The sequence below is a fragment of the Megalobrama amblycephala genome, linkage group LG18 (genome assembly GCF_018812025.1).
Source record: "Megalobrama amblycephala isolate DHTTF-2021 linkage group LG18, ASM1881202v1, whole genome shotgun sequence".
Taxonomy (NCBI): domain Eukaryota; kingdom Metazoa; phylum Chordata; class Actinopteri; order Cypriniformes; family Xenocyprididae; genus Megalobrama; species Megalobrama amblycephala.
Genome location: NC_063061.1, coordinates 36510131 through 36524365, shown reverse-complemented (window position 1 = coordinate 36524365; position 14235 = coordinate 36510131). Strand labels below are relative to the sequence as shown.

The 14235-nt window shown below is 38.5% G+C and overlaps 1 protein-coding gene across 3 annotated transcripts in view; it reads left to right on the top strand.

Moving 5' to 3' along the window:
- The first annotated feature begins 1945 nt into the window (after window positions 1–1945).
- The window catches only part of ntng2b (netrin g2b), an 86964-nt gene continuing 74674 nt past the window's right edge, over window positions 1946–14235 (top strand). Inside the window, exons 1-2 of one of the 3 annotated variants that reach the window (XM_048166548.1) lie at window positions 1946–2415; window positions 4089–4807. In XM_048166548.1, coding sequence (XP_048022505.1) covers window positions 4586–4807 — 222 coding nt within the window. In that variant the 5' untranslated portion in view covers window positions 1946–2415; window positions 4089–4585. The other 2 variants (XM_048166550.1, XM_048166549.1) reach the window with 2 other exon arrangements.

Here is a 14235-nt window from a genome sequence, read left to right as displayed (position 1 = left end):
GACGCTCAAAGTTCAATGCAAAGGGAGATATTTTCTTTTACAGAAATTACTTTATAAGGACGACAACAAACTGCTGGTAGAGACTACAACGAGCTTCTTCCCGGGTTAGTGACATCACAAACCCTAAAATTTACATAAACCCCGCCCCTGAGAACACACAACAAAGGGGGCGGGGCCATGTTGGGCTGCTTTAGAGAAGAGGAAGAGTTGTTGTAGTAGAGTGTTGTTGTCATGCCGTCATTTTACGCCGGACTGCTTCACAAACGAGGGTCAATTCAACACAAAAGATGAACATGACGGCACATGCTAGTCGATGAGTTGAATCAACTCCACAGCAACTACATCAATTTATCCACTAACCATTCAGAAATGTCTAAAAGTTGTAACTTCTTCCTGAGTCTCTCCATCAGTGTCGACTCCGGTTTGAACAATGTAAGGCTGAACACCGTTACTGACAATCCTCATTTTGGCTGCGTGAGATTCTCCAGCTTTGTTGTTGTTGAGCTGTTAAAGCTCCGCCCTTTTCTGGAAAGCGGCAGCTCATTTGCATTGAAAGGGACACACAAAAACGGCGTGTTTTTGCTCACACCCAAATTGGGGCAAATTTGACAAGCTATAATAAATGATCTGTGGGGTATTTTGAGCTGAAACTTCACAGACACATTCTAGGGACACCAGAGACTTATATTACATCTTGTAAAAGAGACATTACAGGTCCCCTATCATTAAAATAACATCACAGGTTTGAGTCAGGGCTGTACTAATGTCTTTTTTGAAGAGTTGAAAATGAACAACCCCATTCCTTTTTAAGCAATAATGCATGTCTTTGCATTAAAAGGAGCAAGAACTGATGTAAATCAGTCGACCTGTTGGCCTTAACAGGAAATCTGTTATACTGTATTTCCATATCAGAACACACAGTGACCCCAAAAAGTTTGGAGCCTTAAGCTGCACTGCATGGAGCACATATTGATTGCATAAATAACAAAATTCCAAATCAAGTGGCTGTATCAAATGCTGTGGAATCTTTTTACTTTGATTTCTTCATCATTTTTTCTCAATGTCTTTCAGGCAGCTGGTGTTTTGGTGATTTTTAGTGAATGTATGAAGTCAGTTCACACAGGTGTCCTATAGAAGAACTACAGGTGAAGTTCATCACATGAAATTATCAACTTGTTCCACTAACAACAAACAACCCAAAATGTCCAACATTGTATATAGCGTTTTATCATGTCAAACCCACAACCCTTTCTGTTGCTTGAACTTCTGCTATCTTTTTAAAAAAAAATAAAAGCCACTTGGTTTGATATTTTTATATATAATGCAGTGGCATCGACATGTTTCCTAAGTGTACGTTTTGGGGAACTGTAACTGTACAGTTACACACAGTATGTATTGGAAATTCAAACTCTGTGATCAATACAGCAAAGTTTCTTCAATAGTTCTTTGCAGCATTTTAGATACACTCTTAAAAAGAATGGTTCCAAAAGGGTATTTTTTGCAGCGATGCCACAGAATAACCATTTTTGGGTTTTCCAAAGATCATTTCTTAAAATAACTATTGTTTTCTTAGTGTAAAGAACATTTAAAAAATCTAAACATTCTTTTTTAAACTATAAAGAACCTTTTGTGGAATGGAAAGATTCCATTGATGTTAAAGGTTCTTAATGGAACCATCAATACCAATAAAGAACCTTCATTTTTAAAAGTGTTTAAAAAACACGTGACTATAAAGGGTATTTAAGTTTCTATGTGGTTCTTTGGAGAGATTTTTTTAAGTTGCTGTAACCTACCAACCCTGAGAAATAAACGGCAAATATTGCACTGAGTTGCTCTATCAGCATTTCTGAATGAAAGTCCAAGGAAAGATTATCCATTTAAAAAAAAAAGGATACAATTGTGAACTGTCAGAGGCTTCCCCAAGCAAGGAGGTCTGGAGTGTGTAAAAATGCCGATTCCCTTGTGCCTCAAGAGTGGGGCGGTTTAGTTTCAGCCCCTCAGAAGACAGTAGAACAGCCGGGCCAGCCTGACTCAAACCCGCAGATAGTGATTGAGAGTGATGGTTAAATGGATTAGAGAGAGAGGGAGGGAGAGGGAGAGAGAGGGGAGGGAGATTTGCCATGAAGCTTTCTGCCCTTGAACACACAGGGCAAATCTGATCCAGTAAAGTAGACAGCACGCGCACTACAAGTTCATATTCTCACTTTTGGATACTTCGCGCACACGCACACACACCCTCCTCCAGTAATTCAGCATCTCCTGCAGAAGTAGGGCACCGTCCTCCCGTGACGAACCGACAGAGTGTGCATTAAAAAAACTCTCCGGCAGGGAGGAATAATAATAATAAAAAAAAAAAAAACAAACACGGAAGAACCGCATCCTCGCTGCGGGAGGCGATGCCGTTTCGAGCGCTCGGTGAGTCCATCTCAACTACTTCAGCAACCCGGATGAACGCAGCTCCCGTTTCAGAAACGAGCCTGTCAGAGCGTCTCACTTTTGATTAATGTTTTGAAACCCCAAAAAGTTGTTTCTGCTCGAGTTTAAACGTAAAAGCAGCTCTCTTACCGAGTTGTACCGCGGAATGTGTTTTATCCGTCACGCAGTTCCTCATCTTTACAGGCGGGACGCGCGCACGACACACCCCGTGCGTTGCCGTCCGCTCTGCAGAGGGAAGACGATTTAAAACTGTTATCTGATGCTAAACTACCACAGTTATCAACTTTAGTCACGTTTTGTGTCACATTACGGATGTTGGATTACCTCCAGGGTGTGTACGAGGAATATCGATGCTTGTTTGAGATGTTTTACAGTACAGTATGGAGGAGTATTCCTGTTCTGTCAGCCAGTGGAACTTACGTGAGGCAAAACGAAAATATAATATCTAGCAGTTTTAATTACTTTTATATACAAAATTAAGCTCTGAAATGATCAGACTGCTGGTGAATGAAGAATTAAAAACAACAGGAATGAGATTTTGCCGTTACGCACTACTCTGCACTGTAAATATGTTAAATTTGAGGTAAAAACTGGTACTGTAGTTGTGGTTACCACGGTGACGATATTGCAATCATTACGGTAAGACTAAATATTGTGTATATATATATTTAATATTATATATATATATATATATATATACATTAGCATACAGTATTTGTAAAATACTAAATGAATCTAAAACATTAACTAGTCAACATTAAATAAAAACACATATAAACTTTTAAAATAAAACCTTAACAAATGTAATGCTTTGTGCAGGGAATTTATTTAAACAATATTTTACCTTAAAAAAATGCATTACGGAGTTGAATATAATATAAAAATATGAGATAAAAAACAAGTTTGCATGATTTGTCTGTTAAAATATGATGTTTTCTAGGCTCTGACTTAAAAATTGTATACTTGACAATATTTTACCTAAAAAAAAATACATGCATTACAGAGTTGAATATAATATAAAAATATGAAATATATAAAAAAGTTGTTTACAGTAAAATTGCATGAAATATCTGTTAAAATATGATGTTTTCTAGGATCTGACTTAAAAATGCCATAATGTAATCAGGTTGATTCAGTCTTATCAAATACTTTTTACTTTAATAAAACCAGTTTATTCAGTGGTTATATTGCCTGCATTGCATTTGCAAAATTTGAAACTGATCACTGTGTGCGTATCTGCACATGTGAGATCCTTCCTCACTCCTCCCTTTTCCCAATTGAAATGAAACGTGGATCATTCAGGAAACTATTTAACATACAATATCAGTATCTGCATGATATATCATGCACATCCACTTCTTTGCCGTTCCTTGAAGTCCTGCCTTATATAATTTCTGTCTGTTAAATGTGTGTGTGCATGTACCACGCATGTTCCTCACTCCAGACTCGTGTTGTATGCGAGATCAGCCATCTGTCCGGACTGGTGGCGGTTCACAGGATGACATGCAACGTCTGTTTAGGGGGAGGGTTGGCAAATTAGACCATCAGCAGAAAGCATTGCTAGAAAAAACAGGCTGACATCCAGTGCTTGTGTGCGAGTGAAGAAAACAGCAGTGAAGTAAAGCACTAAACTGTGTGGTGTTTGTTTTCAGGACCACGGACAGCAGCTGCTGAAGTCTGAAAGATGAGGTCGGGCGGATATTTCTGAGTTTGGAAAGGGGGATACACACACTTCATGTGTGGGACACGGACCTACAGCACACAAATATGCTCCGTGGTGACGCAGTCCAGGAGCTGCTATGGATGTAAGTCCAAGCATCAGCACCTTTGACCCAACACATCAGGACAGTGTCCAAACACACAGAAGTAAGACTTGTCCTCTCAGTGCAAACAACACACACACCAATAAACTTGCTTTCCGAGAATTTCCCTCAACCTCATAACAACAGAACGCTTTTTTTTTTTTCTATTGATCTGACTTTTTCCTCTTGGAGTAAATGAAAGCATGCCTGTGGCGAAGTTATGGGATGTTTTAACCTGACCACCGGTGCTGCTGTTTAATGTTAACACGTCCCACCTCTGAACCCACGGTGGTCCCTTTCCCATTTCTCCGGACCTTCGGAAATCCCCTCTCGGTCACGCGCCTGTCATGCGGGCACGCGCGGGACTCCTCTACCTGCTGGTGCACGTGCTGGCGAGAGCTCGAGGCCAGTACGACCTGTGCAAGTCCCTCGTGAGCACGGACGAAGGCGCCGTGTGGGAGCATTACGCGTGCCAACCCAAAGCCCAGTTCATGAAGGAGTACATGCGCATCCTCGTCGAGCCGCCGGGCATCACCTGTGGGAACCCGCCGGAGAGATTCTGCACTCTGGTGAGTCCTCACAAAATATAATGCTGTTAATAATGTGAAGTTAACTATGCTGAAAAATGTGTGAAGTTTCAGCTCAAAATCCCCCACAGATCATTTATTATAGCTTGTCAAATTTGCCCTTATTTGGGTGTGAGCAAAAACACGCCGTTTTTGTGTGTGTCCCTTTAAATGCAAATGAGCTGCTGTTCCCGCCCCCTTTCCAGAAGAGGGCGGAGCTTTAACAGCTCAACAACAACAAAGCTGGAGAATCTCACTCCCTTTGTTGTGTGTTCTCAGTCCTTAAAAAGCGATTTCTGTAAAAGAAAATATCTCCCTTTGCATTGAACTTTGAGCGTCGTAACTTTGCAGATGTTATTTATGCTCAAACAGCAACATTACACACTAACTAAAGTTAAAAAAGTGAAATCCCCTTTAAGAAAACAGCCCATACATTATATCAATATTACCCCCCAAAAATGTCAGATTCACATGTTGAAAACAACCACAAATAGTACACCGCCCGGGCAACTTTGGCCTGCTTTTGTCAACATGCCATGATCGTGGACATACTAATTCTAATCTTGCATACTATTTAGGACAGATAGTGTGTGAAATAGGGAAGTAGGGTGTGATATAAATATACAGGATGCTAATTCCTGCTTCTCACAACCAGAAGTTCAAAGTTTATGTGTGACGTGGTCAGCAGGCTTGACAGTGATGTGTTTCTTCCTGCTCATTAGCCTGACAAAGACAATTAAGTGACGTAACATTTTCCCAGTAGCCGTGAATGACTTTCCTTTAAGCTAGTAAGTGGGCACTCACCATGTTAAGATTACTGCTTACCAGTTGCACTGATTCATTTGATTAACTGCTAATGCATTGAGTTTGCATACACTTAAAAAAAAATGGTGTAAAAAAAAAAAATTCAATCAGAAATTGCTAAATTTCACTATTAATGACCAAGAAACTACAAGTAACTCATTGAATTAAACATGAACATTTGAAGTAGAAAGACTGAAATAGTATTTTCTTGTAAAACATACTCCAATAATCTGCTTTATTAACAAATTTGAAAAAACAAGTGTTGGCTTCTGCTTAGACTAAAATAAAACTCTTTAAATATAATGATTATTGCCCAGAAATTGTGTGGGGTTGACTAACTGATTACTAAATCTATACATAAAGAAGTAGTACACTAATCAAAGTGTCAATTAGGCCGCATGTACACCGCAGGTCTTGATACCCAATTCCCATTTGTTAACTATATCCAACCAGCTTACATCTTATATTAAAAGTGACCCATATCTGATATCTGCATTTACACTATACACTTGGCGAAACAAACCAAGGCAAACGTACTGACTCGGAAAAGCTTAGACCGAAAAGGAAGTAAAAATGGTGCGATTTGCAATGGGCACTATCAAAATGATAATACAAGCTTTTGCTTTACGCACCATCTTTAAAGGTCAGAAAAACATTGGTCTCTTAATGTGAAATAAGAAGACAGCCCTTGTTACAGCCTGGGCACTGAAAAGAGTCATGTGATCACGGTTGGAGTTGACGTCATTCACCATCGTCACTTTTTCAATGACATACGACTCACATTGACAGGCGAATATCCGATCTGTGTGCTTACATGCAGACGCAAATGCACGTATCCGATTCATATAAGATTTATTTCCACATACACTCTAAACAATGTTGGGTTAAAAATGGACAAACCCAGTGATTGGGTTGTTTTATTTAACTCAACTACTGTTTAACCCTCTGGTGCTCTTTGGTCATTTTTTGACCAAAAAATTTGACTTTTTTTTTTTTTACTTCATCAGAATGATATGAAACTTGGTAAAGGTTTTGGCACTTGCTGTGCGAAATTCATTCATTCATTGAAAATTAATGGGTGTCGAATTTCATCTAGTGGAAACTTTTGGTACTGCAGCCAAACAAAATCTTACTGAAAGCTAATTTTTTGAAATATCAAGCTCAAATTTGAAACACAACTTGTTTAGATTTATGGCTTTGATTTTCTTGCAGTTTTAGAGCAAAATGTGTTTTTGAAAATATATATTTCATCTAAAAATTGAAAATTGTATTTTTGTGCATTTTTCATAACAATAAACATAAAATTGTGTAACTTTTTTTAAGTTAACTTTTTTAGCCATGTGTTGTCTTTGAAAAGAGATCAGAATTAAGTCTGTGCTCTAAAGCATTCAAAATTTATGAGTTTAAGTTGGAAATTTCATTTTCAGGTCTATGCCCAAAAAGTTAATATATAGATTATAACTACAGCGTAAATTTAATTTAGTACTATAAATCTCCTAAAAATACAAAATATTAAATAAAAAACATTATCAAACTAAAATATAGTACATTCATTCAGTCAGTCATTTCATTGAAATTTTTGTTTTTGACCAACACACGAAGAGCAACAGAGATGAACCAAAATAGGCTAGAAATTAACATTTATTAATATGTTTACTAAATTAACATTTATTAATACGTATAATAGATAATAATTAAATAATAAACATTTATTAAATTGCTTAATAATAAATGTACACCTTTTGATTATTACTGTTGCCTCTAGTAATTATATGTCTGATTTTTAATTTCCAACCTATTTTGGGTTCATTTTAAGCCTGACATATACACATTTTTTATCAAAAGTTGAGGTGGTCAAACATTTAACCCAACCGCTGGGTTAAAACAACCCAATCACTTGGTTTGTCCATATTTAACCCAACTTGAGTTGTTTTTACACATTTACATGTGTTTTACACGTTTGTGGGTCACATCCGATCTGTGCCATATGGGAGGAAAAAATTGGCTGACTTTAACCATGTAATGTAAATGTGGCCTCAGTACCTGGGATGGGACGGACCTCAGGCAGATGTTTCCGGTTTGTTCCCCTATCCATTTTTGACCACCAGCCACGTGGCCCGTGCAGACTAAGCAGGGCTCGCAGAACGGTGCCAACCTGCGCCCATCATGGGGGCGGAGGTTTTGAAGCAGCGTTAATTTGAGCAGGATCTGCCATGCAGGTCACCGACCACAGCAGAAAAGAATGCAGCTGAGGTCAGCATGCGTGGAGAGCAGAAAGCCGAGGTGTTGTTTACCCACGTGGGTTAGTTGGCAGAGTTAGGCTCACAGGAACAGAAGACTGGGGGGGGTGTCGAATTTTCCTTCCCTAACAGCAGGGTCAGCAGGTTATTCTCAAGGGCAGAAGGTCACGTGGTGCACCTTGGGTAATATAAATTGAGATGATGATGAAAACATACAGAATCAAAAGATATTCCATCAGTCAATGAGTTCTTTTTTTGTAGAAGAAAATGTGATTGGTGTTTGCCTGTGCAGTGCTGTATATTACAGGTGGTTGCCAAGGTGTTGCTATGCAGTTGTTCTGGGTGGTTTCTAGTGCCAGATAGGAAGAAACAAGCATAAACAAATACTAGTGTCAAGGGAAAAGACGTAATACAACACTCATTAAATTATCCAGACACCGCAATGTCGTACACAGACACACAGACTTTGTTCACGACAGATGATTACAAAGAATTTGAGACTTTTCTGAATGAAGCTGCTGATGGGACTCAGAGTTATTGGTCTCGCATGAGAGCCGGAAATGGACGAAGCTCTCACACACTTAACAGTTAATGATCTGTTTAATGTTAGGTTAAAGGAGACCCATTTTCTCATACTGACTCTCTCACACACACACAACTTAAAGGAATAGTTCACTTAAAAATCACAATTCTGTCATCATTTACTCACCCTTGGAATATGGTGCTCAAATTGTATGAATGAAATTTTAGGGTGCTTTTTAAGTTTTTTTTTGGGTCATTTTTTAAAGCTTGACAGAATCTCTCTTTCATTGCATGGAGAAGAACAGTGTGAACATTTTGCAAAACATTTTGTGTAAATCATGACAGAATCATGATTTTTGGGTGAACTACCCCTTTAAACCCCCTAGATGAATTAGTTTGAATCTTGTGGCATGCAAGATGCATGGATTCTTACTTAAACCAGGACTGGAAAAGCTAAAACACACACTCACACATTTACACAAACACAAGTTAAAGGGATAGTTCACCCAAAAATCATAATTCTGTCATCATCTACTGACCCCCATACTGTTTGAAACTCGCATGAGTTGAAATCTGGTGCTCTAATTGTATGTATGACTACTTTTATGATGCTTTTTGTTAATAATAATAAAAAAAAAAAACTGATAGCATTTGTCCCAATTTACTGTCATTGCATGGAAAAGAACAGTGTAAACATTCTGCAAAACATCTTCTTTTGTGTTTTTGGTATGTAAATCATGACAGAATTATCATTTTTGGGTGAACTATCCCTTTAAACCCTAGATGGATTTTTTTTGTTTTGTTTTTTGTTTTTTTTAAATATTGTGATATGCAAACTTTGAAAATTTGGATTCTTACTTAAACCTGGGCTGAAAATGCTAACACACACACAGTCACACATACACAAACACAATTTAAAGGGATAGCCCATTTTGTCGTCATTTACTGACCATCATATTGTTCCAAATTTGCACGACTTGGAATAAAATGCTCAAACTCTTTTATGACTATGGACTAAGCTTGACATCATATGTCCACATTTACTGTCATTGCATGGAAAAGAACAGTGTGAACATTCTGGAAAACATCTCCTTTTGTGTTCTATTGTATGTAAATCATTACAGAATACTGTGGCATGCAAAGTTACTCTGAAAATTCAGATTCTTACTTAAACCTGGACTGGAAAAGCTAACACATACACTCTCACACATTTACACAAACCTCTGAGCCTCGAATTGTTGTGCTGGAGTGGTCCGTTAATGGACCGGCCTCTGGAATGTTCCTCGGGTCGTCCCAACCTCTTTAATATTGATGGAGGCCTTAATGGTCCCGCAAGCAGACATCCACAACGCGCCCGAACATTTTCCTTTTACATTCTAGACATGACGAGGTCGGGCAGGCTGGCACAGTCAGCACTTTACAACAGACGGGATCCTCCTTAGCATCTCTCCTTCCAAGAAAATGACAAACGCAGATAACAGAGAAAAGCGGGGTGGAAACTGTTAACCGACAGTCTGGTTAAAATTACTGCATTAAACTTTACAGTTTGTGTTATGAAACATACATTAAGTTTCAGCACTCACAACTTGTCCAGTCTAAAAAAAAAGCATCTTTTAAAACTAAAACTAAAAAAGTCTTGTTCTAAACTTTCAAAACTTTCTGACTTTCTGACATGACTGACTGTCCACGTTTGCATATTAACACCGTGTCACGCAATGCGACCATAGACTGTAAAAAATATGGATGTAGTGTCCATGACGTCACCTGTAGATTTCTGAAGAGCATTTTTGAAGCGAAAATGCGGCCGTTGCCATCTTGGCAGCGCGTCATCGTGCATCACTCCCGGATAACTGAAAATGGGCAAAGAGGTGGGATGTGGTTGGAACTGAGGTGCCTGGTTGCTGAAACCACGCCCACCTAGCTCGACATGATCATGTTAGCAGGCTAAGAAGATATCTATCTATCTATCTTAGACACTATCTAAAATATTAACAAAGATAACAAGTTATATCATTAGAAAGTGCTAAAGGTTACAGTGTCTGTTTTACGATATAGATGCTCCAGCACCAGTAATATTGTAATTTGTGTCAACATGCAAATTCAAAATGGGATTTCATACCTTAATAATGAAATGGCGATTGTGAGATGAATCCAATCTGTCGCACTTGGGTAAAATGTCTTTGAGCATCCACTGAAAAACAAACAACAAGCATTAAATCCATGAAATATTGATATATTATCCATTGTTTGCATCACATTTCTTCTGAATGATCTGCTCTCGATCATCGTTCTTCAAGAAATTATGCAATCTGAGCAGCGTTTATGTTGTAAAACTGTATATGATTGTATACATTGGATTCTCACAAACAAATGAGCCCACATTCAAAGTATAAATTTTCAAATTAGTGCAGCAGTTTTAGTTATAATATCCAAGCAGTGCTGTTGGAGTTTATGGTGTCTTGAGAGGCATATTCTCTATTGTCACTGTAATAAATCTGGTGGACAAAACTTTTAGCCAATGTCAAGACGATCCAACAAGTGTGTTCTGTTTATCTTCTGCATGCGTGCACATATACACAGACGCACATCTGTCTCGACCATAAGCACAGCAAGCCATATTATTTGATAATTGTATTAAATAATCCTGAAAAAACGCAGAAAACACGGCAGAGATGCCAAATTCAGCGGCTGGAATTAGCTGAGGTGACGGCTCACAGACAGCAGCGCGATCCACCTGTCACTCAAGTGACCACGCCCTTAATTACGCAGAACTTTAAGGCTTAATATAATTTAAACCGATGAAAAAAATTCACCCCCCTCAAGGCCTTTGCACACTGAGTCCGAAATTTTCGTATGCGTTTTTTTCGTATTCGTAATCCTAAAAATTCGTCATGCACAGAGACCTTGCACACTGAGTCCGATGCGTATTAATGAATGCAAAACGCAAAACAATACAAAATGAACTCTTCAAGCAGTGAGCACGATTTAGTTGTCCTCTCTCTCCTTAAAAAGAGGAAATATTGGGTCCACCCAATTTCGAGATTGCATAGAGAGAAAGGAGAATTCACCTCATCAAGGAGCTGCGGGATTATCCCGAGCGTTTCAAAGTTTACTTCAGGATGTCAGTGGCTCAGTTTGATGCTTTGCTACTGGCACAATCTGTCTTTATATTCGGTCTCTGTATTCCTCACGTTGTTTGTCATTCAGTGCTGCTGTTTTGTGCTGTAGAAGACGTGGATCAACTTGTCAGATGGCATTCGGGATTTTTGCGTTCGCGTACGGTGGCTCTGAATTGTCAAAACGTCTCTCAAAATGCGTGCCACGGATGCGAAAAACGCAGAAAATCGAACCTGATCCGAATATTTTTTTGACGGACGAAAGTTTCGGAGGCAGTGTGCAAACGTGATTGACATAACATGAGTTCGAATTTATTTTTTAACCTGCGAAAATTTCACATGCGAATTTCGGACTCAGTGTGCAAAGGCCTTCAGAGTTGTCATGAAGGGCAAAATTAGCTGTATAGACCAAAACCACAATTTGTACCAGCCTGTAAGCATGTTTTTTTTTCTGCTGTAAAGTTGAGCATTTTAACATGGGACTCAATGAGATTCTGCTCTCTTTTGGAGCCTGTCCCTAGCGGCCAGTCGATGAATTGCAGTTTAAGTCACTTCCGTATTGGCTTCAAGAGAAACTGGGTGAGGTTTCCGCTTGGATCAAAATTTTTTCCACGTTATGCCGCGGTCACACTATACTTTGAACATGAGAAATTTCATTGGATGTTGCAGCAGTCATGATATGATGTCACGGCGTCTACAGCGTCTTTTTTATAAACATGAATTCGACATATAACATATAGTAATACACTCAAAATGTAAAAATATGCAGCCTACTCGAATTTATTGCAAAAATATCATTCTTTTAATTCAGCCAAGAGGTCATGCCGTGACAAATCAATCTTCTACTAATCAGAGTTTTTGTCCGCGAGATGGTTCTATTTTAGCAACGGTTTCTATTTTTCTACGACGTCACTGCTGGAACAACAACACAAAGTATGGTAATGATAATCTCAGGTACTGTTTATGTGCTTTATTTATGTTAAAATCATTTAATTTCAGTTTGAATATCATTTTGTGTTCTCAGCTTTGTAGCCGTACTGAAAGTAGTTGTGGATAATTCACCTCAGATCGTGAAATTAAGTAAATGGGCACAAGGATGTTCAAACTGTTTGTGAATAAACAAGTGTATTCTATGACAAAGATTGTTTCAGTCACTCAGTATGTACTTTAAATAATGTTTAAATTGAGTAATATTTATGAATTTGATTATGTACTCATCCATTTCATTGTGATCGCAGCGTGCTTCCCAAGAGAACCTGCCCTTGCGCTCTTCTAATTGGCTGCGGTTTTTGATCGATTTGTGTTGCGTCTCATAGTCGCGTCGCGTCTGGTGTAGAATCTTATCACATCGCGTGTAGTTGACACGTATGAAGGCTATTTATTGTTCAGAGATCTGGCCCACACACCCACAAGGAGGATGTAGGACTATAAAAACACTATTATTAGAGTAAAATAAAGAAAAGTCATGAAAAGAGGGAGTGTAAAAATGTTGAGTGACCATCCATTTAGTTCCCATTGATTAGAAGTCCTGCCCTACATTTTTTCTCTTGACACAGCATATCCAGTTCACTCAGAAATATGTCAGATTACACAAATGAGTTGCAAATGTTATTTCATGCTGATTGCAATAATATTTCACATCTCACAACAGCTAATCTTTTTCTAGTCTGTGTGAGTTAGTGTGTGTTTTGTGTCCATTGCTGTGGTTGCATGCTTGATGTGTGTGTGTGTGTGAGAGAGAGAGAGAGAGAGAGAGTGAGTGTCCCAGTTTGTGCATTTTCTGACCAGGGTCCAAAATTAACACTCACTGAGCTGCATATGTGAGTAAAAATGTCCTTTTCAGGGTTTCTCCTCAGTTGACTGGTAACTTAAACTGCAATATAATGCACACAAATCAATCTGTCATGACTCAAAACACTTTTACCAGTGGAAATATAAATATATAAATCATATATTTTTTTATTTAGAACTCCATGTGGTGACAAATACATGAAGCCATCAAAATCAAAACAAGGGAAAAAATCAAAATGTCCCTTCATGTTAACGTGACATCTGGCTTGTTTTATAGAGTATATAATGCTGCAAATGAGATAATAACAATAATGCATGGAAAACAGCTAAATAAGTACATTGTCATAGGTACAGAATTGTATTATTTGTAATAAAATAATGCAAAATACAGTTTAATGGCAAGTAATACAAATTTATCGCTAAAAACTCTCAAATCACCCACCATTAACTGATGTGACAAAAGTTTAAATTTGGCCCCTGTGGCACAGATTGTTTTCAAGTGGTTTCTAAGTTGGTTCATATTATCTGGAAAGAAAAAAGGAGAGAGAGAGAACAAGAGAACAAGAGAGAAATCCCTAATGATGGGGGAATCACAGCTTAGTTCAGCGGAAAAAGGGAGCGCGCACACACGCACACACGCACACACACACACACACACACACACACACACACTAAATAAGCATGTGTTGTTCATGCATACACCTCTCTGAAAGTGCACAACCACAATGCACATGAAACAATGAGACGTGTTAATGTGCGAACATATGTTGTGTGTATGAAAGTAAAAAACCCTCGTGCTACCCAACAGCACTCTCTGATTTAGAGGCACAAATGAGCCAATGCTATAAATAGAAATAAGAGACAGACAGAGAAGCGGGAAGTGAAGAAGAAAGAGGGGGAGGAAACAGGAAGAAGGGAGAAGAGAAATGACAGAAAGTAGAAAACAATGAAACACTGC